The sequence below is a fragment of the Schistocerca serialis genome, chromosome 8, assembly GCF_023864345.2.
Source record: "Schistocerca serialis cubense isolate TAMUIC-IGC-003099 chromosome 8, iqSchSeri2.2, whole genome shotgun sequence".
Classification (NCBI taxonomy): domain Eukaryota; kingdom Metazoa; phylum Arthropoda; class Insecta; order Orthoptera; family Acrididae; genus Schistocerca; species Schistocerca serialis.
Genome location: NC_064645.1, coordinates 341,466,001 through 341,491,375, shown reverse-complemented (window position 1 = coordinate 341,491,375; position 25,375 = coordinate 341,466,001). Strand labels below are relative to the sequence as shown.

At 39.8% G+C, this 25,375-nt stretch overlaps 1 protein-coding gene across 1 annotated transcript in view; it reads left to right on the top strand.

Moving 5' to 3' along the window:
- The window catches only part of LOC126417011 (beta-galactosidase-1-like protein 2), a 116,538-nt gene that overhangs the window by 3,614 nt on the left and 87,549 nt on the right, over positions 1-25,375 (top strand). Inside the window, exons 4-5 of the mRNA XM_050084899.1 lie at positions 2,980-3,165; positions 17,433-17,574. Of these exons, the coding sequence (XP_049940856.1) occupies positions 2,980-3,165; positions 17,433-17,574 (328 nt within the window). The remainder of the gene's footprint in view (positions 1-2,979; positions 3,166-17,432; positions 17,575-25,375) is intronic.

The following is a 25,375-nucleotide window of genomic DNA, read 5'->3' as shown; positions in this document are numbered from 1 at the left end:
TTAGTGTAAGACTATGAGCACCATTATTCTTTATCTTTGTCACTGCTTGTTTTTACTTTACCACTTTTTCTGGAAATAACCAAGAAGAAATATTTCTTTGGCTTTATTCGTCCAATATTCCAGATTCTAAGATCGAGGTTCTGTTTGTCTTCAGGAGATACATTGTTTTAGCAGCTCCAGGGCCAGCATTCTGAAATTTGAAAAACAAATTTCTTGTTCATTTGACATACAATAACAAAACATTGTAAATAAAATTCATGGTTTGTATTAGTAGATATCACAATATGGAGGCAAATGATGGAACAAATTTTACTGAATTAATGAACTATGACTGTATTTCATGCATGATGATACCCATCTTGCTTCTAATGATTTTAGCACACTTTTACCCATACTTTGTCACCAGCTGAACTAATGTATGACTTTCCAGAGTTAAATTTTATCTTTTTTCACTCTTGTTGGTATATCTCTAAAAAAATTTCTTTTGATGCCTTATTTCCACATATTTTCTTTGCCTTTAAATGTCTGTGAGGACCATAAGAATAGATGCTTCATAGGGAGTTATTTTGTTCAACAGATGCATATAGCAAAAACTGTTTCAACTCCTGCAATATTTACCGCTTATTATTACTGGTCAACAAGCATAAAGGAAAGTGATATTTTTAAGCATACCAGATGGTAAAACTGCACGTAACACATCATCTATTCATTTACAGCCTTTTCCAGTACCCATATATTATAGCAGATACATTAGATTTAATTATTAGTATATTATAGAGAAGTAGATTTTGGCAGTTATTTTTGTTTTTTAATTTACATTCTGATTCTTTCTGCATTACTGTATGGCACATTTGTGGTGTGACATATTGTACAACATAAAAATCAAAGATTTTGTTTTATAAAGAGAGAGTAATTCATTCAGTTAGTTTGCAAGCTCCTTTAGGTGAATATTTGGCTGTGACACATGAATGACCTTTAGTTTTAATGTAAGCAAATTGAATGAAAGATAGTAGTATTTAAAAAGGTTTCATCATTCACATGCCACATGCTGCCCGTTATTTTTGTTGCTGTTTGCTAGAATCTCACAGTTCTAGTTGTATTGTTAGGATTAAGAAAAGACAAGAGGTTTATGTTGGTAGATTGCTTTGAGAAATGTTAATAACTATCAACGAGCTGCGGCTCACAAGTAAACTTATGTGGGTAAGAGCCAAAAACTGACAGAATGTTTTCCCAACTCTTCAGGAAATAATTTACCTCTTGTATAATAACTCACGTAAAATTCTGTTAAACACATATAAATTCTGAGAGTGGAGTAGTTGCTAAAAGTATCCAGCAGGGTTTGAAATTCAATTGACAGTATTGTGTTACCTGACCTCATGGTTTCCTCAAAGCACTGAAAATGATGGTCCTACATGTATTTACTGTCTGGATTTCAGTCAGCCTCATCCTGGTTGGACAATGAAAAATATACCACTTGCTAAGCTCATAACCGAACTATCAGCTTAATAAGTCACAGCTGCAAAATACTAACACGAATTCTTTACAGACGAATGGAAAAACTAGTAGAAGCCAACCTCGGGGAAGATCAGTTTGGATTACGTAGAAACACTGGAACACGTGAGGCAATACTGACCTTACGACTTATCTTAGAAGAAAGATTAAGGAAAGGCAAACCTACATTTCTAGCATTTGTAGACTTAGAGAAAGCTTTTGACAATGTTGACTGGAATACTCTCTTTCAAATTCTAAAGGTGGCAGGGGTAAAATACAGGGAGCGAAAGGCTATTTACAATTTGTACAGAAACCAGATGGCAGTTATAAGAGTCGAGGGACATGAAAGGGAAGCAGTGGTTGGGAAGGGAGTAAGACAGGGTTGTAGCCTCTCCCCGATGTTGTTCAATCTGTATATTGAGCAAGCAGTAAAGGAAACAAAAGAAAAATTTGGAGTAGGTATTAAAATTCATGGAGAAGAAATAAAAACTTTGAGGTTCGCCGATGACATTGTAATTCTGTCAGAGACAGCAAAGGACTTGGAAGAGCAGTTGAATGGAATGGACAGTGTCTTGAAAGGAGGATATAAGATGAACATCAACAAAAGCAAAACAAGGATAATGGAATGTAGTCTAATTAAGTCGGGTGATGCTGAGGGAATTAGATTAGGAAATGAGGCACTTAAAGTAGTAAAGGAGTTTTGCTATTTGGGGAGCAAAATAACATGATGGTCGAAGTAGAGAGGATATAAAATGTAGGCTGGCAATGGCAAGGAAAGCGTTTCTGAAGAAGAGAAATTTGTTAACATCCAGTATTGATTTAAGTGTCAGGAAGTCATTTCTGAAAGTATTCGTATGGAGTGTAGCCATGTATGGAAGTGAAACATGGACGATAAATAGTTTGGACAAGAAGAGAATAGAAGCTTTCGAAATGTGGTGCTACAGAAGAATGCTGAAGATTAGATGGGTAGATCACATAACTAATGAGGAAGTATTGAATATGATTGGGGAGAAGAGAAGTTTGTGGCACAACTTGACCAGAAGAAGGGATCGGTTGGTAGGACATGTTCTGAGGCATCAAGGGATCACCAATTTAGTATTGGAGGGCAGCGTGGAGGGTAAAAATCGTAGAGGGAGACCAAGAGATGAATACACTAAGCAGATTCAGAAGGATGTAGGTTGCAGCAGGTACTGGGAGATGAAAACGCTTGCACAGGATAGAGTAGCATGGAGAGCTGCATCAAACCAGTCTCAGGACTGAAGACAACAACAACAACAACAAGCTCATAACACATCTTGCAGCTCCTTATTAAAACAGACAAATTTTTTGAAATCTCAGATATTCATTTATACAGTTTATGGGACCACTTTTAAATTGTATGTGCTTGCATTTTAACCTTTCTGTTATTCACTTTATTTTTGCTATATACATATGTCACATTTTCTCACTGTGAGATTTAGATTATCTAATTATCAGTATGCTTTTCAGATATGTACCCTGGAACTTACATGAGCCTGAAGAAGGTGTTTACGACTTTGGAGATGGAGACAGAGAATTCTCTCCATTTTTGGATCTGGATTTATTTATTCAAAAGGTTTATGAAGCTAATCTTCTTTTGCTGATACGGCCTGGACCATACATTTGTGCAGAATGGGAATTTGGTGGATTGCCAAGGTACAAATATTACAAAGTAGAGGACAAAAATGTTTCTGCATTATGATTATCTGTAGATAATGAAAATTGTGCACTTTTATGATTTAACTGTATCAAGACTGTGAAAACTTTGTGTTGGACATTTATGAAAAGTCAAACTTGCAGTAAGACTATAAATCAAATGCATTTCATTACATTTTCAGGAATGTACCTGCACAGAAAGCAGAAAACATAGCCCATAGGTTAACACAAACCTGTTAGAGGAATAAATATTCCTACATTTAATTTATAGGCATGTTCACCCACTAAAGGAATAGGATTTTATGCATTTCACCTGCCATCTGCAGGTACCATTACTTGATATTCAATATGCCACTAAACCATTTCGAATGACGAGACCAAATGGATCACTTGAATATAAAACAAATTAATTATTTATGAAAAATCCAGGATGCAACATATTTATGTACATGAATACAGATCACTACTTGCCAACTAACCTGGAAAATCAATTTATATTCAATTTAAAAAAATTTTTTCTTCTTCAGAAGTGCTTTTCTTGCTAATGCCAATTTGCATTTTATAAATTCTCTGCATTAGGTCAACACCAGTTAATTTGCTACTGTTAATGTCTCATTTTCTAGTATAATTCTGTCAGCATCAACTGCTTTAATTCTGTTACATAGTGCCACCTCATTTTATTTTTGTTGATGTTCATCTTATAATTGCTTTCCAAGAAACTGTCAATTTTTTTCAACTGCTCTTTCAATTCATCTGCTGTCTCTTCCTGAATTACACCTTCATCAGCAAACCAAAAAACATTTATTTCTTCTTTCTGGAGTTTAACTCCCTTTCCAGACCTCCCCTTGGTTTTCTGTACTGCTTACTCATTGTACAGACTGAATAATATTGGGGAGATACTGCTGCCCTCTCTCACTCCATTCTTGACTGCTGCTTCCCTTTCATGTCCTTTGACTCTCATAACTGGAGTCTGTATGAGTAGCAGCTAGATTTAAGTTTTTGTTCCATGTATTTTATCTCTGCCAACTTCAGAATTTCAAATGGTTTATTCTAGTCCACATTATTAAAAGTTTTCTCTGAGCCAATAAATGCTATAAATATAGATTCATCTTTCTTCACTCTATCACCTTCTTGGTTATCTCTGTTAGCCCCTAATTGGAAAAATCACACCCAGTGTTATTATAGCAAATTATAATAGAGTTGTAGCTTCATATTTTAATCTTGTAGTTACTAGTTTTACTTCTCTCATCTAGCAGCATCAGCCCCGCTAATCATCCCTCTTTTTCTTTCCACTCTGATCTATACAGCATAGTAATTGCATTCCGTCCTTCAAGACAGAGGGTTAATTGTTTCACACTCATCATTATCTCAACTATATCTCGTCACAATGAACATTCTTCTATATGTAACATACCTTTGTAATCTCAGAAAACCTTAACTCTGCAATCTCCTCCCCTCCAGCAGCTGTATGAAATTCTTGTCACTCCTGAGCTGTGCTACATCACAGAAATGTGGATCAGAGTCTTTGCTGCAGGTGGGGTCAATGCAATTTTACATGCACCAGTCAGCAGTGTAATGCTTCATATGCAGACTCCCTGATCTGGGATGTGATGGTTCAGCTGGCTCCCAATCCTGAGGACCTCACTGCAGCGTTGAAACTCCATAATCCCTCATTGGAAGAGATTCTCCGCATTCCCCACTCATTTAAAATTGCCCAGGCAGCTAACGAGCGTCTCATGGCACGGCCGCAAGTAGAGGTGATCGATGCGTCTCTGTGGGTTCCACCTTCGCGATGTAGACACGGCCTGGCCAGCAAAGGCCAGGGCCATTGGGACTCCTCTGTGTCTGATGTCTCTATGGCATCAGAGACTCCGGTTGCCCCTTGCCGAAAGTTACGCGGCCAACTTCCATCTTGCACACAGTGCTTTACCACACGCTCTTGAGCTGATTGCCCCCACCACTGGAAAACGTGTACACTGTGTGAGAAGGAGGGCCACATCTGATCTGTTTGTCGTAGTCACTCAACTCACTCCTGTCCTGCCCCTACTGGGCCTCAGGACACAGTATGTGCTCTGCAGTCGGTCGTCCCACTGGAGGACCCATCAGCATGGAAGTTATTCCTCACGCTCCGCCTTTTTACTGAGGATGTCAGTTTTCAGGTTGACACTGGGGCCACCATCTCCCTGATTAATATTGTGACATGTACTCACCTGGGCTCCCCTGCATTGTCACCTCCTTCTCGGCGTTTGGTCACCTATGGTGACAGTTCCAATCCCCTTCATGGGCAGTTCGCCCTCCAGGTGACATACAAACTTATTCTCCGGCTCCTTACCCTATTTGCTGTCAACCATCCATCAGCTTCGAATATTTTTGGCCTGGGTGTGTTTCAACTGTTTGACTTTTCCATTTCTGATGAAGTTAAGGTCATTTCAAGAGCTGTTCCTTTTCAGGACTTGGACGATCTGTGCTCGGCTTTTGCATCATTGTTTGCAATGGATATCGTGTGTGCCTCACATTTTCAGGCAAACATCATGTTTTGGTCAGATGCACAGCCTCGCTTTTTCTAGGCCAGACCCATTCCAGTGGCCTTAAGGCCAGTAGTCAAGAAGGAACTTGATTGGCTCCAGGCTGCTGGCGTCCTAGAGCCTGTGACGTACAGTGCTTGGGTGACACGATTGGTGTCCATAAAGAAACCCAATGGGTCCCTTCAGCTGTGTGGGTCTTCGGCACTACTGTCAATGCTCAGTCCTTAGTAGACACTTACCCCATTCCCTGAGAGGAAGACCTTCTTGCCAAGCTTCTGGGAGTGAGTACTTTTCTAAGATTAACCTGGCTGAGGCATATCACCAGTTAAGCTTGGATGCCGAATCCCAGAACATAATGGTTATCAACACACCTTTCGGATTATACAAGTACAAGCACCTTCTATTTGGTGTCTCTTCAGTGCCAACAATTTTCCAGCAGTTTCTGGAGCAGCTTAACCAGTCTATCCCGCCTGCATGAATTATCTGCATGACATCTTGGTACTGGGTGTTCCCACCAGGAACATTTGCACAACCTCAGTGCCTTATATCACGTTCTGAAATGTGCAGGTTTACACTGTTGACTAGACAAGTGTTGTTTTTTTCAACCAGAAGTGGAATACTTAGGCCACTGGCTTATCAAAGATGGCCATTCGCCCTTTGGATTGTAATGTTACTGCCATTGAGGCCCTTCCTCGTCCCAAGGACTTATCTGAACTTCAGGTGTTTTTGGACAAAGTTCCTTATTACTGAAAGTTCTTACCCCAAGCTGCCTCTGCTGCTCAACCCCTCAATTACTTGCATCACAAAGGGGTGACTTTTGATTGGACTACTGCCTGTGACCAGGCTTCTTGTCTTTAGACAATGCTGAAGTCTGCCCCTTGCCTTACTCCCTTCCCTCCAGACTGCTCCATGGTTGTGGCAGCTGATGCGTCGGCAAATGTCACTGGGGCAGTACTCACACATTGGAATACCAATGGCTCAGAACAGCCCATTGCTTATGCATCTAAGATGTTAACCCCTCCACAACAGAACTACCAGATTGAAAAGGAGGCCCTGGCAATAGTGATCACCATCCAAAAATTTCACATCTATCTCTTTGGGGCAAAGTTCACCCTCCTGATGGACCATAAACCCTTAGTTACCCTTTTTGGACACCACTCTCACCTTCCAGGGAGGACGGCTCAACGTCTCCAGCACTGGGCGTTATTTTTACGGAATTACACTTACACTATCTGGTATAAACCACCCACCCACCACGCTAATGCGGACGCTTTGTCACATCTCCCAGCAGTCCCCGATCCTGCATTTGACCAACAGGATGTCCTCTGCTTTCACATTGATTCCACCTGCCTGGATGTGCTAGACGGTCTGCCTCTTATGGCTGCTTACATTGCCACAGCTACACACTGAGACCCTATCTTGTGGCAGGTTCTCTGCTACGTGGTCCACAGTTGGTGCTCCTATATTACTCCTCGGATGCGGATCCACTTCAGCCTCTGGCGCCACCTGTCTTCAGACTCTCTCTCCATGGTTGATGATGTCCTGTTGGCCACGGAGTCAGATACCCATCAGGTGGTCATCCCTCTGGATTTTCAACATCACGTGGTCAGTTTGTTACACTGCAAGCAATGGGGTATGTCCCGCATGAAAGTTTTGGCTCACTGGCACATGTATTGGCCCGGCATTGATGGTGATGTTGACTGCCTGGCCGTGGGTGCACTGTGTGCGTGTGCCTGGTGAGGCATGCCCCCCTCAGTCATTCTGTGGTGTGAGTACTGTAAGACCTTCAGTACACACACCATCAGATTATTTGACTTGTTGCTGTAACGAAGTAGGTGAGTGTCAGCAATATGTCTCGTGGTCTTATCGTGGCGTGTTTATCTTCTGCCGTTAGGTCAGACGATAGAAATGCCACTTGCACACTTAGAGTAGCAGATTGACAGTGACCAACTTTAAACAGAACTTCATTAATTTTCACAAATATTTATTAAAATAAAAACAAGTATAAAAATTACTTAACTTGGTTCTGGATACTATTTACAATTGACAATATGAAGTTCCTTTGGTATTGGTACATTAATCTTATTCTCACATATATCTCTGATACTTGACAAAAGTGTCTATGCATTTATCTTCATGGCTATGTACAAGAATATGGTAATCTTATTAGGCGCAGACTGCAACTTGACTATAGACTGGTACAGACAAATGTAGAACTCTTACAGACTGGTACAGACTAATGCAGACTGATACAGACTGATGCAGACTGATTAATCGGAGGTCTGTACACTCGTTACAATACCTCGCGTGTTCAAGTATCACTGCACGAGTTTGATCCACGAGGAGAAAAGGTTATATGTTAGCAGCAATCTCATTGGCTGCGTTACATATTAATACGCGGATTGGCGGAAGTAGAATTTGATCCATCTCTATGGCAGTGCTATCTCGTAGTGCGGAGACGTACGAGCACTGTGCCTGTGCTGTTGTGCTTAGCGGGGCGTGCTCTAGAGGGGAAGTTGTGTACACGCTGACTACGCGGAACTATGTACACAACACATTCACACCCTGGCTTGTGCCTCACCGGCCCTGGGATCACATCCATTTCGATTTTGCTGGCCCGTTTTTAGGGTCCATGTGGTTACTTATCATTGGTGCCTACTCCAAATACCCATATGTTGTCTGCATGGCATCCACCACCACAGAGGCCACACTCATGGCCCTGACCCACGTTCTCACCATTGAGGGCCTGCCTCACACATTGGTCTCTGATAATGGCCCCCAATTCACAGCATCCTCCTTCCATGTCTTCTGTCAGGCCAACAGTATCAAACATATCCATAGCATGCCTTTCCACCCTTCCTCCAATGGCACAGCAGAGAGACTTGTCCACCCATTTAAACAACAGTTGACAAAGGCGGTCGTAACATCTCCAACCACGTCTGCCCTCACCCTGTTCTTGAGCACATATCGCACCATACCAATTGAGGGACGTAGTCCAGTGGAGCTCCTCCATGGGCAACAGCTGCAAACCCTGCTCCATTTGCTGATGCCATCACCCTCCCACCCCCACTCCTGGCCCTCTCAGTGTTATGCACCCAGCGCAGCTGTGTGGACCTGCATGTACTGGAGCAAGGTGGGTTGGATGCCTGCAATGGTCATCGCGGCCCATGGGCAGCATGTGACGTCAGTGCAAATGTTGAAAGGATTGGAGCACTGCCATCATAACCAACTCTACCTGCATACCCCCGTGGGACTTCTGCCACCACCTCCGCCTACACTCCCTCCTTCGGGTACAGACATAGTCCTCGAGTTGCCTCCACTGCCCCCCAGCTGCTGCCTCCCCGCAAGCCTGCCACTGGCCCTCCCTGCCCCCAGGTGGATTGGTGGCTCCCTCTGACACGCTGGCCTCATGGTCGGTTGTCATGTACACCTCAGACATCCCTTTCTCCCTGACAATGGCAGTTGACAAGCTTGGGTCTTCTCCCATCTCCAACCCACTGCTGCACTGTCCAGGGCATTTTTACCCCTGTTCAAAAGTTTCAGGGGGAAGCGATCTGGTACCGAACATCACAGGTTTTGAATCCGTGGCAGACGGCATGGAACTCAATGACCACTAGAGGTTTCTGCAGCAGTCACACTGTACACCATGGCTGTGCACACTCCTGGCCTCGAGTCTAACGTGAGGGCACCACTGTGGAGCACGTGGTCCCGGTGGCCAATAGCAGCATACCCTGTCATGTATTTAGGCAGCTGCCTCTCACTCAGTGAGGCAGTCTGGTATTCACATTGAGTCAGTTGATATCTTGCTTAAAGACATCGTGTTTACGTTGCCTGTGCTTACTTCCCATTTACGAGTGGACATTGTTTTGATTTTGTTAGGTTATCTATTGTGATCCCATTGCTTGATACTTTGTTGTTGATCTTGGTGTCTTGTTCAGTTGTCTCATTGTGCTTGTCCTCCCATTCCCATTCATCTGTCTTGTTTGTTCGTGGGCCACTCCCATTCAGTCCTGCCATGTTTTCGTTAGCGGCATTCCTGTCGTGGTTACAATGTATAGTACTGCTGTTGTGCCCATCCACAAAACAAAAACATTGAAAATTTCTTCTCTGTTCCTTCTATTGGCCTCTGGAATAAGCTACCCTGCATTCTGTGCACTATTATATGCCATTGCTACTTTTAAGAAAAAGCTGAAGGATGTCGTTCTGTCATTGTCGTAACATTTCCTCTCTATCCAACAGTAAAGGAAATGCTCTAACCTCCTCCAATTTACGCTTCTCATTCTTCTTATTTTTCAAACAGTCACCTCATTTTTCCCCCTTTCCTCATCCCATTCATCTTTCTCCATCTCCTCCATACTTTCTCCCAGGTCCATTGTCGTTAGCCCGTATAGATTAAAACTACATCAATGTAACTTGCATTTATTGCTGTACTCACAAACAGGTGTAAACTGTACATATTCTTCTTCTCTTTCTGCACCATAGCAATTACTTAATGTTTTATAATGTTATGTACTAGCTGTAGTTTATGCTTGTGGTAATGAATGTAATCTTTACAGCGTGCAAGCACTGTAACAAACATGTCTGAAAAGGTCATGCACAGAATAATGCACTTGTATGTGCACTGTGTCTTAGTGCTTTGTTCCTATTTAAGCAAGGAACATGGGTTAAAAAGTTTTTAGTTTAGCCCAGACCAGTGGCCATTTGTATACAAATTCCAACGTCTGTCTTACTGTAGCTATGTTACAGTAAATTAAGCAAAGTTTGAATGACAAACTGGACCTGGCTCCTGTGTTCTGTGAACAGATTAATTCCTTTTGCAAACGGATTTAATTATGTTGAAATTGATACTCAGCTAATGACACCACTTGTATGTGCACTGTCCAGTTGTGTGTAAACATGTAAACAACACTTTTTTGGGTAGGTTTTTCTGTACTTTAAACTTGTGTGAATCAGCTTTGCACAATGGTAGATAAACGAATAAAGTCAAAACAAATTTTTTTATCCAATAATCTCTTTATCTGTTGTCGAGATACCATGTTTAAAGCAGAGTGACTTGTACAAGTCAGTTCAAACTTTGCACGAAGGAAAATAAATGGATAATATCAAAACAAAATATTTTTTATCCAACAATCTTTATCCATTGTCAAGATATAATAGTTTAAATTTGAGCTAAACGTGGCACGTAAAATTCATTCTTGTGGTGATTGAATGCATAGAAATGGTTTAAACTGAATCAGATACATAAAATTTTTTCTTCCAATAAAGTTGAAAACTCGCTTTAAAAACTGGTTTTATTTGGATTTTATGTGGAACATATTTTTTGTGGGTTTTATGTGTGCCGGATTTTAAGTACAAAACACACACTTTCCTATAGGTTTTGCAGTGTTCCACTTCTATACTTTAAACTTGCACAACTCAGTTCAAGCTTTGCATGAACATAGATATATGGATAAAGTCAAAACCAAATTTTTCTATCAGATAATCTTGATATGCTGTGGAGATATAGTGGTTTAAAGTTGAGCTAAATGTAGCACCTAAAATCCATACTTAAGTGAAATAAATGTTCAGAAATGGCTTAAAGTGAATCACATAAGTAAAAGAAATTCAGTCTTATTCAGATTTTGCATGCAAAAAGCAAATTTATGTGAGTTTTTTTATGTGTGATATTTCTGTGTTTCAGACTTATGTGACTCCTTTCAAATTTTATAAAAAGGTAGAAAATTCATGTAATTAATGGTCATCCTGTTGTTTTGTGAAAGACTTATTCATTGCCACAATGTAAGCAACACCGTTCGAAAGACAATAAAAAAACATGTACCAGATCAGGCATCACCCTAGTCAACAAAGATATACACTGGTTGCCAAACTATGGCGGTCTAATGTCAAAATTATGGTAGAGTAAAAGTTGGGAACCAGAATGAAAATTGTTCCTATCATTCACAAAAAAGGGTGAATATGTCCTGGGCACAGTTAAGAATGTAAAAGAAGGGAACTAACATTTCTACTTATCTGGTAACTTCAAAGACATTTAAATCAAAATATATCGACTCATCTGCACTTTTTTTATGAGCTAACATTACCTACACAGCCCAGTCAGCTGTCTCAGCTGCAGAGTGATGGCATACATGCATCTTGCAATTTACAGGCTAAAGTCTCTGGCCCTGTACCTAAAATCCAGAAGATTTCCCAACCGTAGCAAATAAAATATAATATCATACAGCTGAAGAACATACATGTTGTTGTTGTTGTGGTCTTCAGTCCTGAGACTGGTTTGATGCAGCTCTCCATGCTACTCTATCCTGTGCAAGCTTCTTCATCTCCCAGTACCTACTGCAACCTACATCCTTCTGAATCTGCTTAGTGTATTCATCTCTTGGTCTCCCTCTACGATTTTTACCCTCCACGCTGCCCTCCAATACTAAATTGGTGATCCCTTGATGCCTCAGAACATGTCCTACCAACCGATCCAACATACATATAATAGCTAAAAAAAGTTTTTCTTAGGGGATAAAATTTGTGGGGGTGGTTTTGTTCCTGAAGGGATGCTACAACAGTTTTTATTATTTTCTGGATAGGGTGAGGTGTCCATTTTTTCCCCAAGGGGACCATTTTTCCCACAACCCAGTACCTGTTACTTGTATGGTGGGGAGTGAAGGAAAAATAGGCACAAATATATGAGCTTCTAGAGAGGGGGATCCATCTACAAGAGGGGAGTATCTGAGAGTGGGGTTCATCTATAACAGGAAGTATCCCAGAGTGAAGATGCATGCATCCTAAACCTTAATGACAGATTGTGTCACATTACACAATATGACAAGTGTCATGTTGGATGACATGATGGCATGTGTCATGTTGTCCGCCCCTGGTAGCTGAGAGGTCAGCGTGACAGACTGTCAATCCTAAGGGCCTGGGTTTGATTCCCGGCTGGGATGGAGATTTTCTCCTCTGAGGGCCTGGGTGTTGTGTTGTTCTAATCATCATCATTTCATCCCCATCGATGTGCAAGTCGCCGAAGTGGCATTAAATCGAAAGACTTGCACCAGGCGAATGGTCTACCTGACGGGAGGCCTTCGTCACACGACATGTGTCATGTTATACAGCATGATGTGTCATATTACTTGACTTGACATGACAGGCTATATTACATGACATGGGTACTAATACTAACAAGTAAAAAAGTGTGTATATGTCAAGCTGTTTTCATTTAAATGTGTTACCAATGACAGGTGGCACTAAAGCAGAGTTACTAAACACAGTTTTATGAAATTCCTCCACCAGGAAAGATGAAGTAAATATTCTAGAACTTGCCATCTGAGTAACTTAGAAGTATATATCATCAGTGTTGTAAAGGAGCTTTAATGTGTCAATGAAGACAAGTCTTCCAGTCCAGATAGTATACAAGTCACACTTATTTCAGAGTACGCTGATATAATAACTTGAAACTAAGCAATCAGTTACAATGACCCACTCGACAAAAGACTGGTACCAAAAGATTAGAAGGTTTCTGGGTCACACCAATACACAAGAATGGAAACAGGAGTAATCTGCTGAATAACAGACCCATATTACTGACATCAATTTGCAGTAAGATTTTGGAACATGTACTCTGTTCAGACATTGTGAATTACCTTGAAGAAAATGATCTATTGTCACATAGTCAGCATGGGTTCAGAAAATAATGTTCTTGTGAAACATGACTAGCTCTTTATTTACATGAAGTAATCAGTGCTAAACAGAGGGGATCTCAAATTGATTCCATATTTCTAGATTTCCAAAAGGCTTTTGTCTCCATTCCTTACAAGTAACTTCTAATCAAATTGCTTGTCTATAGAATATCATATCAGTTGTGTGATTAGATTTGTGATTTCCTGTCAGACAGTTCACAGTTCACAGTAACCGATGAAAAGTTGTCGAGTAAAACAGAAGTGATATCTGGTGTTCCCAAGAAAGTGTTGTAGGCCCTGTGCTGTTCATAATATAAGTAAATAATTTAATTCTCTTATATTGTTTGCCGATGACTGCCATTTACTATCTAATAAAGTCATCAGAAGATCAAACCAACAGCAAAATCATTTTGACAAGATATCTGTATGGTGCAAAAAGTGGCAATTGACTTTTCATTAAAGTGTGAGGCCATCACTACTAAAAGCAGTCCATTGAAGTTTGCTTACGTTATGAATTAAGAGCACCCCTATTTTGGGGCAAGGGAGAGCCTTGCTGCCACCCCCCACCCCCCACCCCACCCCCACCCCCTTGGACCACATCCTTAGCTCTCAGGGAAAGGAAGAATTTTAGTGTTATCAGGTGTTTTGCTTTCAGGAAAATGAAGTAGAAGTCAGTATTTCAACATGGTCAGAACTGGAACTTTTTTATGGCTACTTACAGGTAACCATTCATCTTCCAAAATATTAAATGTACTCCATACCTCGAGATCTTGTAACCCTCCCCCCCCCCCCCCCCTCCCCCATCCTGCCCTTACAAACTATTGTATGGGTCCCCTTGCTATAAGTCACACAAATCTAAAGACTGTCAGTTCAACTAAGTACCTATGGATTACAACTAAGAACAACTTAAATTGCAATGATTACACATATAATGTTGCAGAGAAGGCAAACCAGAGACTTGTTTTATTTGCAGAATACTTAAGCAATGCAACAGATCTACTAAAGAGACTACCTACACAGCGAGAAATAATCTCTCTAATAAGAAAAATCAGGGCTCACAAAGAAAGACTGAACTGTTCATTTTTCCTGTGTGCTCTTTGAAAATGGAATGTTAAGGAGATAATCTGAAGGTCTTTCAGGGAACCCTTCACCTGGAATTTAAGTGTGAATTGCAAGGTAGACAAGTGCCTGTAGATTTAGAGAGAGCCTAATGACCCTAATCTTGCCATGGTAAGTAAATCACTAAAAAAAAGATGAGATGTATAGTCAGAATTGCCTCATGGATAACTACATTTCTCCAGAATCCAAAATGATCTTCCACAAGGTAGGCTTCAACCAGTTGTCCTTTCTTCTGTAACATATTTGCTGCAGTGTTTTGTAATGATGAGTTATTAAACTGATGGTTCAGTAATATTCACACCTCTTTCTTTGGAATAGGAATTATTACAATCTTCCAAAAATCTGAAAATATTTTGCCTCTCTTATATATTACCCATGCCAGATGGAATAGTTTTGCGATGTTGTCTCTCCCATGTATCTCAGTAATTCTGAGGCAATTTCACCTACTCCAGTACTTGTAGTGTCATACCTCTGATCTCATTTTCATCTCCATTCTCCTCTGTTTGTACAGTATTGTCTTCAAGTTTGCTTTCCTTGTATAAACCTTCTACATTTTTCTACCACATTTTAGCCTTTCCTTCTTCTATACATGAGTATAAACCAACAAATGAAACTGAATATTCTAAGGTTTTGTATGTTTTCGTTGATCCAGTTGCTCAGAACTTAACCTGTAAGTCACAAGTTACAGATCTTAAACATTTAAGCTCTGGGCAATATCAGATGCTGGAGATCGAAGTGTCAGAAAGTTTACTTACATTTAATATTTTCATTCTCTGGTATCTTATGCCACAATATTGAGGGTTAAATCATTATTTAAGAAGAAAGTTTTTGTTGTTCTGAAGAATATAATAAGGATAATATGTGTTTTCTGTTTAATAACCTCTTGTATAAAGCTCTTTAAACAATTGGTCATACAGACAACAATCTCACAGTATATTATCTCCCTTTTGAAATTTGAATTTCATTCTCACATCCTGTATTAGCATCATAAACTTCATCTTATTGCTCCAGGTATTGGATGTATTTTTATGTGGATGATTTGTGTGTGATCACATAGGTACTTCATTCCAGAAGTTTCAAGTTTGTCTCTTAGCAGTTGTGGTTAGGTAGAGTATTTAGTGTAGTCTCTATATTTAATTTGTGAGGTCCAATTACAGACTGTCAGAAGCAGTCTCATAGGTGATTGCCTCTAAATTGCTAAGGTTATAAAAATTAGTATTTTTGTCACTACTACTGCTACTCACTGTGCAAGAAGATGTCCTGTGTAGTACATCCTAATGTCTAGATGCAGTGTTTGCCACACCTTCTACATGCAAATAATTTACTGATTTATTTGTTCATATATGCAGTACCAGAAATATCAATAGTGGTACATACTCCATCTGCAGATTAAAATTTTATATTCAGATTCCACATGTATAGCCATAAAATACAAATAAAAATTGAAAGGAAGAAATCTAAACAGTACTACTGGTACATTATTAATGGTAACATAAATCTGCACACTACCCTTATGCAGAAATCCTATCACACAGTTCAAGAATTTTTAAATGATCACAGCACAACCTTTTTGAGACTGATGTGAAAAATTTGTGAGTGATCCGATACATTGTCTCATTTGTCAGATTTCTATTAAATTTTTATTATAGCTTAAGTAATACAGTAAAACTTGCTCAAAATGGAAATGCATGGGACTGAAACAATTTTCTGAATTGGACAAGTTTCTGGATTACACCTAACTCATTAGGCTACATAAAATTGGGCAGGTATCATGCACAAAAGTATAAATATATAATTAGGCACATATTTACAAACCTTCACCCCCACACAGTGGATGTTCATTTACTGTATATTGTACAACAAAACACTAGACTTTACAGAAACTGATAAATAAAACAGCATTTCTGTATTGTTGTATGGACATACATATTATTCTTGCGTTTATTTGCCTTACATTTCGCTTTTTTGCCACTTTTTTCCCGTTCAAATATGTTTACTCTACGCAATTTCTTGCATTATACAATGGTTTCAACAGCTTGGGAGGATTTGTGTGTGCTGCAGGCATGTTAATTTTTCTAGGACTATCGTTTTGCTCCGCTTCTTCTCCCTTTGTTTCTACCTGATCATCTTCTGTGTTGCAGATTTCTATTAAATTTGTTCCTGAAGTAAAAGTAGAGTGAACTGACAGGAAGCCATTGCTTCGAATGTCGTAATCTGTGCTACATGGAACGTTTCGTATTTTAAGTAATTCGCTATTAGGTTGTACAGTATTGTCTTGCATTGTGTTGCTACTCTTTCTTGCACGTTCTCAGTTTCCCCACACACTTCATGTCACACGATGTGATTAGCTATGAAACTGCCAAGCCATCCTGTGGATGTCAAACTCTTATTTCCAAGCTCTTTAGCGACTTCCAGAACGTCACTCTGTAATGTGGTTCCAGACAAAGGTGAGTGTTTTTTGCTTGCACGCTTACAAACCATTCCCACACTATTTCATTTATTTCTTCATTTCCCATGTTCTTCCCTTTCATTTGCCAGTTCCATTTGCCCCACCTTATCCCTGTTTCTTAAGGTATCATAAATTTGTGTTTTATTGCATTTTAAATGCACCATCATTTCATGCACAGAGAGTTTCTTTCTCACACTCCTGGACTACTTTAATCTTTTCATTAAACGTTACTGACACATACTTCTTGTTTGACATCATGTTACTGGTATCACTTAAAGTGCTCCTAGTGAGCTGAAATTGACAGAAGATAATGCTCACAGTGCATTTATTTGGAATGCTTGACCTTGCTGGGTAAAACCATTGTTTAATCAAACAACAGCCACCTCTTTCGCTGGATATATTCTGATACTGAAAACAGAATAAAAAGTCTGAAGGCATTACTTTCCAACATGCCCTCTTACATAATGAGATACTATATACCTGACCCTGACATCACCTCTGTTGTTGCAGTTGGCTCCTGAGAATACCTGATATCAAAGTCCGAACATCTGATGAGAAATATACTTCAAAAGTAAAAGCATACTTTGATAAACTCCTACCAATTATTGCAAAGTGGCAATTCATAAAAGGTGGACCCATCATTGCAGTCCAGGTGAGTAGTGAAGCAAAATGAAAACTGTTAATGAAGCTGTTTGAAATGATGTTAACAGTACTCTTTGCCATCATTGTCATTTTGTTTTTAAATTTTTTTTTCACCTGGGCTCTTCTGTATCTTATTCATTTGATACTTCTGTAACTTTACTATCTTTATAACTGATATAACTTTGATCTATATTCTAATTTCCTAGCATTATTCTTAACTCTTGGTATCTATATGAACTGCTCAGACTTAGACATATTTTTTCTTCAGTTTTTCGGGAGCATTAAGTTGATCATTAAGCTGAAAATTGAGGAAATCATTTTATGCAATGAGAGCTACAACATTCTGAACTGTGAAAAAATATATATCTTGTGTTTCACCATGGTGAAGCCATATCCCATATGTACAACTGATGTGTGTCATGTGCTCCAGCCAAATACTCATCCTTCAAAAGATGGCAGTAAGGATTCTGTACAAACCCAGAAATAGTATGTCATACAAACGAGAGTTTAAGAGTAAAAAATTACTTAGAATGCAATCAAAATATATATACAGGCTGTCTCTCCTATGGGTCATCAGGTGGATTTTATCTGGTGTTTTGGCAGATATTTGCACAATTTTGTTTTTGCAGCATGTAGGAGTCAGAGCCCAAACAAAACCTGCCCATCATAGCTCTCATACAACACCCAGTAGCAATGAAAAGTGCTGGTATATTTCATATTGCAAACAAAATGATTTCCACATCATAATTTTCCTTTTCCATTTGATAAAAAGGGCTCAGATTAATCTAGTGCATTATTTGTTTAATGGGTATGTATTAACAAAAATAGTAAAACATGAAGGATAATCAGTGGTCCACCAGTGACTGAACAGTGCTCCTGCATGGCAGTAGCAGTCAGCAAGTGTCATGGCAATGCTGTCACAGATAAGTACCAGTTATTCTTTGTGTTTTACTCTCCCTGTTAATACACATCAATGAAACAAATACTGCACCAGACTAATTTGGGACCACTCTGTCAAATGAGCACATAAAATGACACTTTAAATAATTTTGTTTGTAACTGGAGGCAAATTTACATTATCTATCAACATTGGGCATTACATAAAATATGTGACAAGAATTATCTGTCTGGGACAACTCCAGCTACATGTCGCAAAAACGAAGTTGCAGATATCTGCTGAAACACCAGAGAAAATGCACCTGATGACTCTTAGGAGATTTTCTTTTTTTCAGTCAAAACATTATGATCACTGACCACTACAACATTGGCTATCACCTGGTGACACTGTGAGCACATTATGTGGTAACAAAAATATGTAGGCAGAGGAAACACGAAGGGGGGGGGGGGGGGTCACGCTAGCAAAGATAGGGGCTGCAAGTGGTGAAATCCATCAAGATAAGCTGCTTTGATGAAGGGCAGATAATTACTATGCAGAGACTGTAAACAAATATCTCATAAACAGTTAATCTTGTCAAATGTCCATGTGCTATTATTATGAGCATCTACGAAAAGAGGTAGATGGACAATGAAACTTCCACTAGGTGCTACATATTTGGAACGTCCATGACTGTTTATAGAATGTGGGGTTCAGAAAGTTGTCTGCTCTGTAAAGTAGGATAGATAGTGATCTGTGGCATCTCTGCCAAAAGAGCACAATGCTGGTGCATGCACAAGTATTTTGGAGCACACGGTTCATCACACATTGTTAAACATGGAGCTCTGCAGTAGACCACCCCTACGTGTTCACTGTTGACCCAACAAAGTCATCAGTTTCCATTGCAGTGGACATGGGACTATCAGAATTTGACCATTGATCAATGGAAACATGTTGGCTCTTAGGGTGAATCACATTTTTGCTACACTAGGTTGATGTTTACCTCCACAAATGCCATCATCGAGGTGAACGGCAGTTTGAAACGTGCAAGGCACCATGGACACAGGCTGGAGGGAGCAGTATTATGCTGTGTGAGACATTCTCCTGTGATTGCTTTGTACCTGTGGTAGTAATTGAAAACACACTGACAGCTATGAACCACCTGCATTCCTTCATGTTTGATATATTGCTCGACGGGGATGTCATCTTTCAGCAGTATAATTGTCCATGCCTCAGGTCCAGAACCAGGGTACAGTGGGTTGAGGGGCATTATATTTAATGTGTGTTGATGTCTTGGCAACCAAATTCACCTGATGTAAAACCTACGGAACCCATTTGAGTCACTATTGGGCGCCATCACCATGTACGCAAATCAGCAGCCCATTATTTATGTGAATTACGAGGGTAGTTCAATAAGTAATGCAACACATTTTTTTTCTGAAACATGGGTTGTTTTATTCAGCATTGAAATACACCCGGTTATTCCCCAATCTTTTAGCTACACAACACTATTTTTCAATGTAATCTCCATTCAATGCTACGGCCTTACGCCACCTTGAAATGAGGGCCTGTATGCCTGCACGGTACCATTCCACTGGTCGATGTCGGAGCCAACGTCGTACTGCATCAATAACTTCTTCATCATCCGCGTAGTGCCTCCCACGGATTGTGTCCTTCATTGGGCCAAACATATGGAAATCCGACGGTGCGAGATCGGGGCTGTAGAGTGCATGAGGAAGAACAATCCATTGAAGTTTTGTGAGCTCCTCTCGGGTGCGAGGACTTGTGTGAGGTCTTGCGTTGTCATGAAGAAGGAGAAGTTCGTTCAGATTTTTGTGCCTAGGAACACGCTGAAGTCGTTTCTTCAATTTCTGAAGAGTAGCACAATACACTTCAGAGTTGATCGTTTGACCATGGGGAAGGACATCGAACAGAATAACCTCTTCAGCGTCCCAGAAGACTGTAACCATGACTTTACCGGCTGAGGGTATGGCTTTAAACTTTTTCTTGGTAGGGGAGTGGGTGTGGCGCCACTCCATTGATTGCCTTTTTGTTGCAGGTTCGAAGTGATGAACCCATGTTTCATCGCCTGTAACAATCTTTGACAAGAAATTGTCACCCTCAGCCACATGACGAGCAAGCAATTCCGCACAGATGGTTCTCCTTTGCTCTTTATGGTGTTCGGTTAGACAACAAGGGACCCAGCAGGAACAAACCTTTGAATATCCCAACTGGTGAACAATTGTGACAGCACTACCAACAGAGATGTCAAGTTGAGCACTGAGTTGTTTGATGGTGATCCGTCGATCATCTCGAACGAGTGTGTTTGCACGCTCCGCCATTGCAGGAGTCACAGCTGTGCACGGCCGGTCCGCACGCGGGAGATCAGACAGTCTTGCTTGACCTTGCGGCGATGATGACACACGCTTTGCCCAACAACTCACCGTGCTTTTGTCCACTGCCAGATCACCGTAGACATTCTGCAAGCGCCTATGAATATCTGAGATGCCCTGGTTTTCCGCCAAAAGAAACTCGATCACTGCCCGTTGTTTGCAATGCACATCCGTTACAGACGCCATTTTAACAGCTCCATACAGCGCTGCCACCTGTCGGAAGTCAATGAAACTATACGAGACGAAGTAGGAATGTTTGAAAATATTCCACAAGAAATTTCCGGTTTTTTCAACCAAAATTGGCCGAGAAAAAAAAAGTGTTGCATTACTTATTGAACTGCCCTCGTACATGACATGTGGATAGATATCTAATGCCACATACCTCCACAAAACTACCAACAAACTATCGGATCCCTAATATGCAGAATCAATTATGTATTTTGTTCCAAAGACAGACAAACAAGCCATTAAGTGGATGGTCATAATGTTTTGGCTCATTAGTGTGTATGTGTGTGTGTGTGTGTGTGTGTGTGTGTGTGTGTGTGTGTGTGTACAGTGTGAATTACCTGAAACTTGAGTCACAGATATTGCGGAAATGAGAAATACTGTTGATGTGCAGTTTTCCCATAATTGATTGGTACGCAGGGGTTTGTATTTTTAGCCAATACACAAATTGTAATAATACTTAGAAAGTGTACTTTTTGTGCAAACATACACCTTTTTAAATGTAACAATTCCTATTGACATCAAAAAACTAAAATTAGGGTAAATTAGAATATCAGTGATGTTTGTTGCAGGATTCTAGTGAGTGTCATTTATGACATATTGTATTTTGCAATATTCCCACACAAACACTTGTACAATACCTGTAATAGCACACAATGAAGAACAACACAAGTGCATACAATAGTTATGTGGATTATGATCAGTAACAAGATAACTGACCATCACAGGTTGTGTTCAAAATGTACACCAGCAGCCCCGGTATATGCTTCCCGTCTGGTATGGGACAACTGCAGCACACTAGCATTTCAACGGAGATGTCCAAGCAGGCTGCAGTAATACACTGTTGCATAACATTGGGTGTAGTTGGTGTGTGCTTGTAGACAGTGTCTTTCAGTTTTCCCTACAGAAAAAGTCTACAGGCATCAAATTCTGGAAATGACCTGACCAAGGTACCAGTTCATGAGGACATGCTGTAGTACTTCCTCCATTATGGGCTGGACAGCCATCATGTTGGTACCACAAGTTCTTCCTAGTCTGCTGAGGAACATCTTCTAGCATCTGTGGAAGATGGTCTGTTATGAGGCAGTGATACTTGTGCACATTCTTTGTTCCATCTACGGAAATCAGACCTATGAGCTGATGCTTCACTATCCCACACCACATCTTTACACTCTATGGATGCTGATGTTCCACCTGACAAAACCTTTGAGGAGTGTCAACATACCAATAGTACCTGGTCATGATTGGTAAATGTGGTTTATCAGTAAACAAGATACATGATACATCTGGAATATCCTGTCGTAATGCCCATGTACAGAAATTAACATGATTCTCACGATCATTTCCATGCAGTTCTTGATAGACAGAAATGTGATAGGGATGGAACCTAAGTTGATGGACAATGTGCAGGACACTTACCTGACTTGTGCCCTTTCCTCATGCGAATGCATGGGAGGTAAAATGCAAAGAACTGCTACAGCAGCAAGAACATTAATTTCCCCCAGTTCTCCCAACACTTGTTTTCTTCTGTTACATTGTCTAGGTGTTACATTACCACTTTCATGTAACTGGTTGAAGAGATTCATAAGTAATTGCCATGATGGTTGGCATTTATTGGGATATCTTGCTGCATACACCATACAACAACGAATTCCATTCTTCCTACACTCTCCATACACAATGAGCATGTCAGATTTTTCTGGGTTGGTAAATCCCATCATCCACTCATGATCTACTGCTTGTACTATCAGAAACTAACTGGCTAGCAAGCTGCATTGCGCTCAAGGAACATACAAGCACACTGTAAGCAAACAGAACATCATACCTAGCAAGTGCTCAGATTGAATGGCACAAACGAGTGTCACTGCACAAACTTTTCAAAATATGACATCTCATAAATGACTTGCACTATAATTTTGCAGCAAATACCATAAATACCATTGATATTCTGATTTATCCTACTTTTAATTTGATAATGTCAGTAGGAATTCTTCCAATTAAAATGTGTATGTTTGCACAAAAATACATTTTTTAAGTATTGTTACAATCTGTCTATTGGCTAATAATATGAGTTCCTTGCTAATAAGTGTTTTTAAAGTACCAAGTAATTCTTTTTAAAGTAATAAATTGTCTTCTTATTTGTATCATGTTGTTATCTTCAGTCCAAAGGCAGGTCTCGTTCAGCTCTCATTGTTAGTCTGTCTTCATGTTTACATAAATACTGCAACTTACATCAATTTCAGTGTGCTTACTGAACTCACGCCTTAGTCTCCCTCTACATTTTTTCCCTCATACACTCCTTCATCAGGAAATTGATAATTCTTTGATGCCTTGTAATATGTCCTCTTCACTTTTAGTCACATTGCACCATAAAATTTATTTTCTCCCCCGATGCACTTTGGTACATCCTCATTAATTATTCAGTTTACCCATCTAATATAAATGAATGGATGTAGACACACTAACTGAAAAAGACCTGATTCTCCTGGTCTTTATTTTCATTTACAAGATCTGTTCAAAAAATGCCAGAACTTTGTGCACAAAATTTTTTGACACTTACCTTTTACTTATTGTGCATTATTTCCTTTGAAATACTCTCATCCACAATTGACACACTGCTCCCAAAGCCATTTTCACTTCTGGAAGTAATCTTAGTACACCTCTTCCTAGATCTGCGAATTTTCTTTTACCTCATCTATTGTTGAAAATCTTCATTTGGAACTAAAGAAAAGTCGGTAGAGGACAGGTATGGAGAGTACAGAGGATGAAGCAGTAAAGTTATTTGTTTTTTGGACAACAGTCATGCACCAACAGGGATGAATGTGTGGATGTGTTATTGTGATTCAAGAGCCATGAATTGTCTCACCACATTTCAGGCTGTTCCCTTCTCACATTTTCTAGCAGGTATTACAACATATCCTGATAATACCATTGATTAACAGTTTGTTCCTGTGTCATGAACTCATGATGAGCTAATCCTTCAACATAAAAGAAAAGTGTCAACATGTCTCTGACATTTGACCTGATCTGATGATCTTTTTGGTTTTGGAGAACCTTTCCCCACCCATTGTGAAGATTGAACCTTGGTCACAATATCATAAACATAGACCCATGACTCATCACCAGTTATGATTATCTTAAGGAATATGTTGTTCTAATTTGCCTGATCCAAAAGCTCTTCACAGATTGTGAGGTGAAGGCCTTTCTGGTCTCAACTCTAGAGCCATTACTTGGTGACAACATGATGTATTCCAAGATGCAGAGTCAGGATTTCATGACATGATCCAATTGAAATGTTACATTCTTCTGCAATCTCTTGGACAGTTAGACTTTGACTGACACGCACAATTTTGTTGACATTTCTGACATGAGCCTCATCAGTAGACATTGAAGGGCATCCGTCTTTGACTTCCATCTGGCCATTTTTAAACCACATGAACAATTTGTAACACCAAGTACAGCTTAAGCACTCATCACGATGGGGTTCCTGGATGACATGGTAGGTCTCTGTGAAGGTTTTCTTGAGTTTCATGCAAAATTTAATGCAGAAACATTGCTCCTCTAACTCTGCCATCTCAGAGTTTGCAAACTTTGTGACACAACATTCTACTCAATACAGCACTGAACAATCACTAACAGACATACAACAGTGAAACTCCCAGTAGTTACACATGAAACACAGGCATATGCAGGGATGCACACCACATTTCACTCCAGCACACCATTGGTGTGAAATTATGAATGTTCCTGAATTTTTGACCAGACATTATATTTTCTGAGAACATTCAAGATCACTAGAGAAGATCATAAAAATGAACATGTAAAAAAAACCATAAAAATGTTAATTTTCATATCCAAAAATACTTCTAGATGCCCAAACATGCTCTAAGTATTCTTATTTCCACTTTGATATTCAGTGATACACTAACTTGAAATAAAGTACTCTGTCATTCTTCATTTCCTTATAGAGCATCAAGAACACACTTCTCGTGTTTCTCTAATAAATTTTTTGGCATTGCAGAATTGACACACTTGTTCAGTTTTGCCAATGACAATGTGTTTGAGTTTGTTGTAATTTTTAGTGGGATCATAACAGAATGCTTCACATGCCAAACTGTAATCTCTACTTCTTCTGCTTTACACTTTTCATATACCAATGTTTTGTTCTTCACAAACTTCTCTCAATTCTATAATGTTGAGGTTGCTGTTATTTTTATTCCAAACTCTACTTAGTTCATCACTTAGTCTCATTTCTTGAGCAGTTTATCTGCGTCTGCATGCTGAATGTCTCCCATGCCCCTCTTCTCTAATGTCATCCC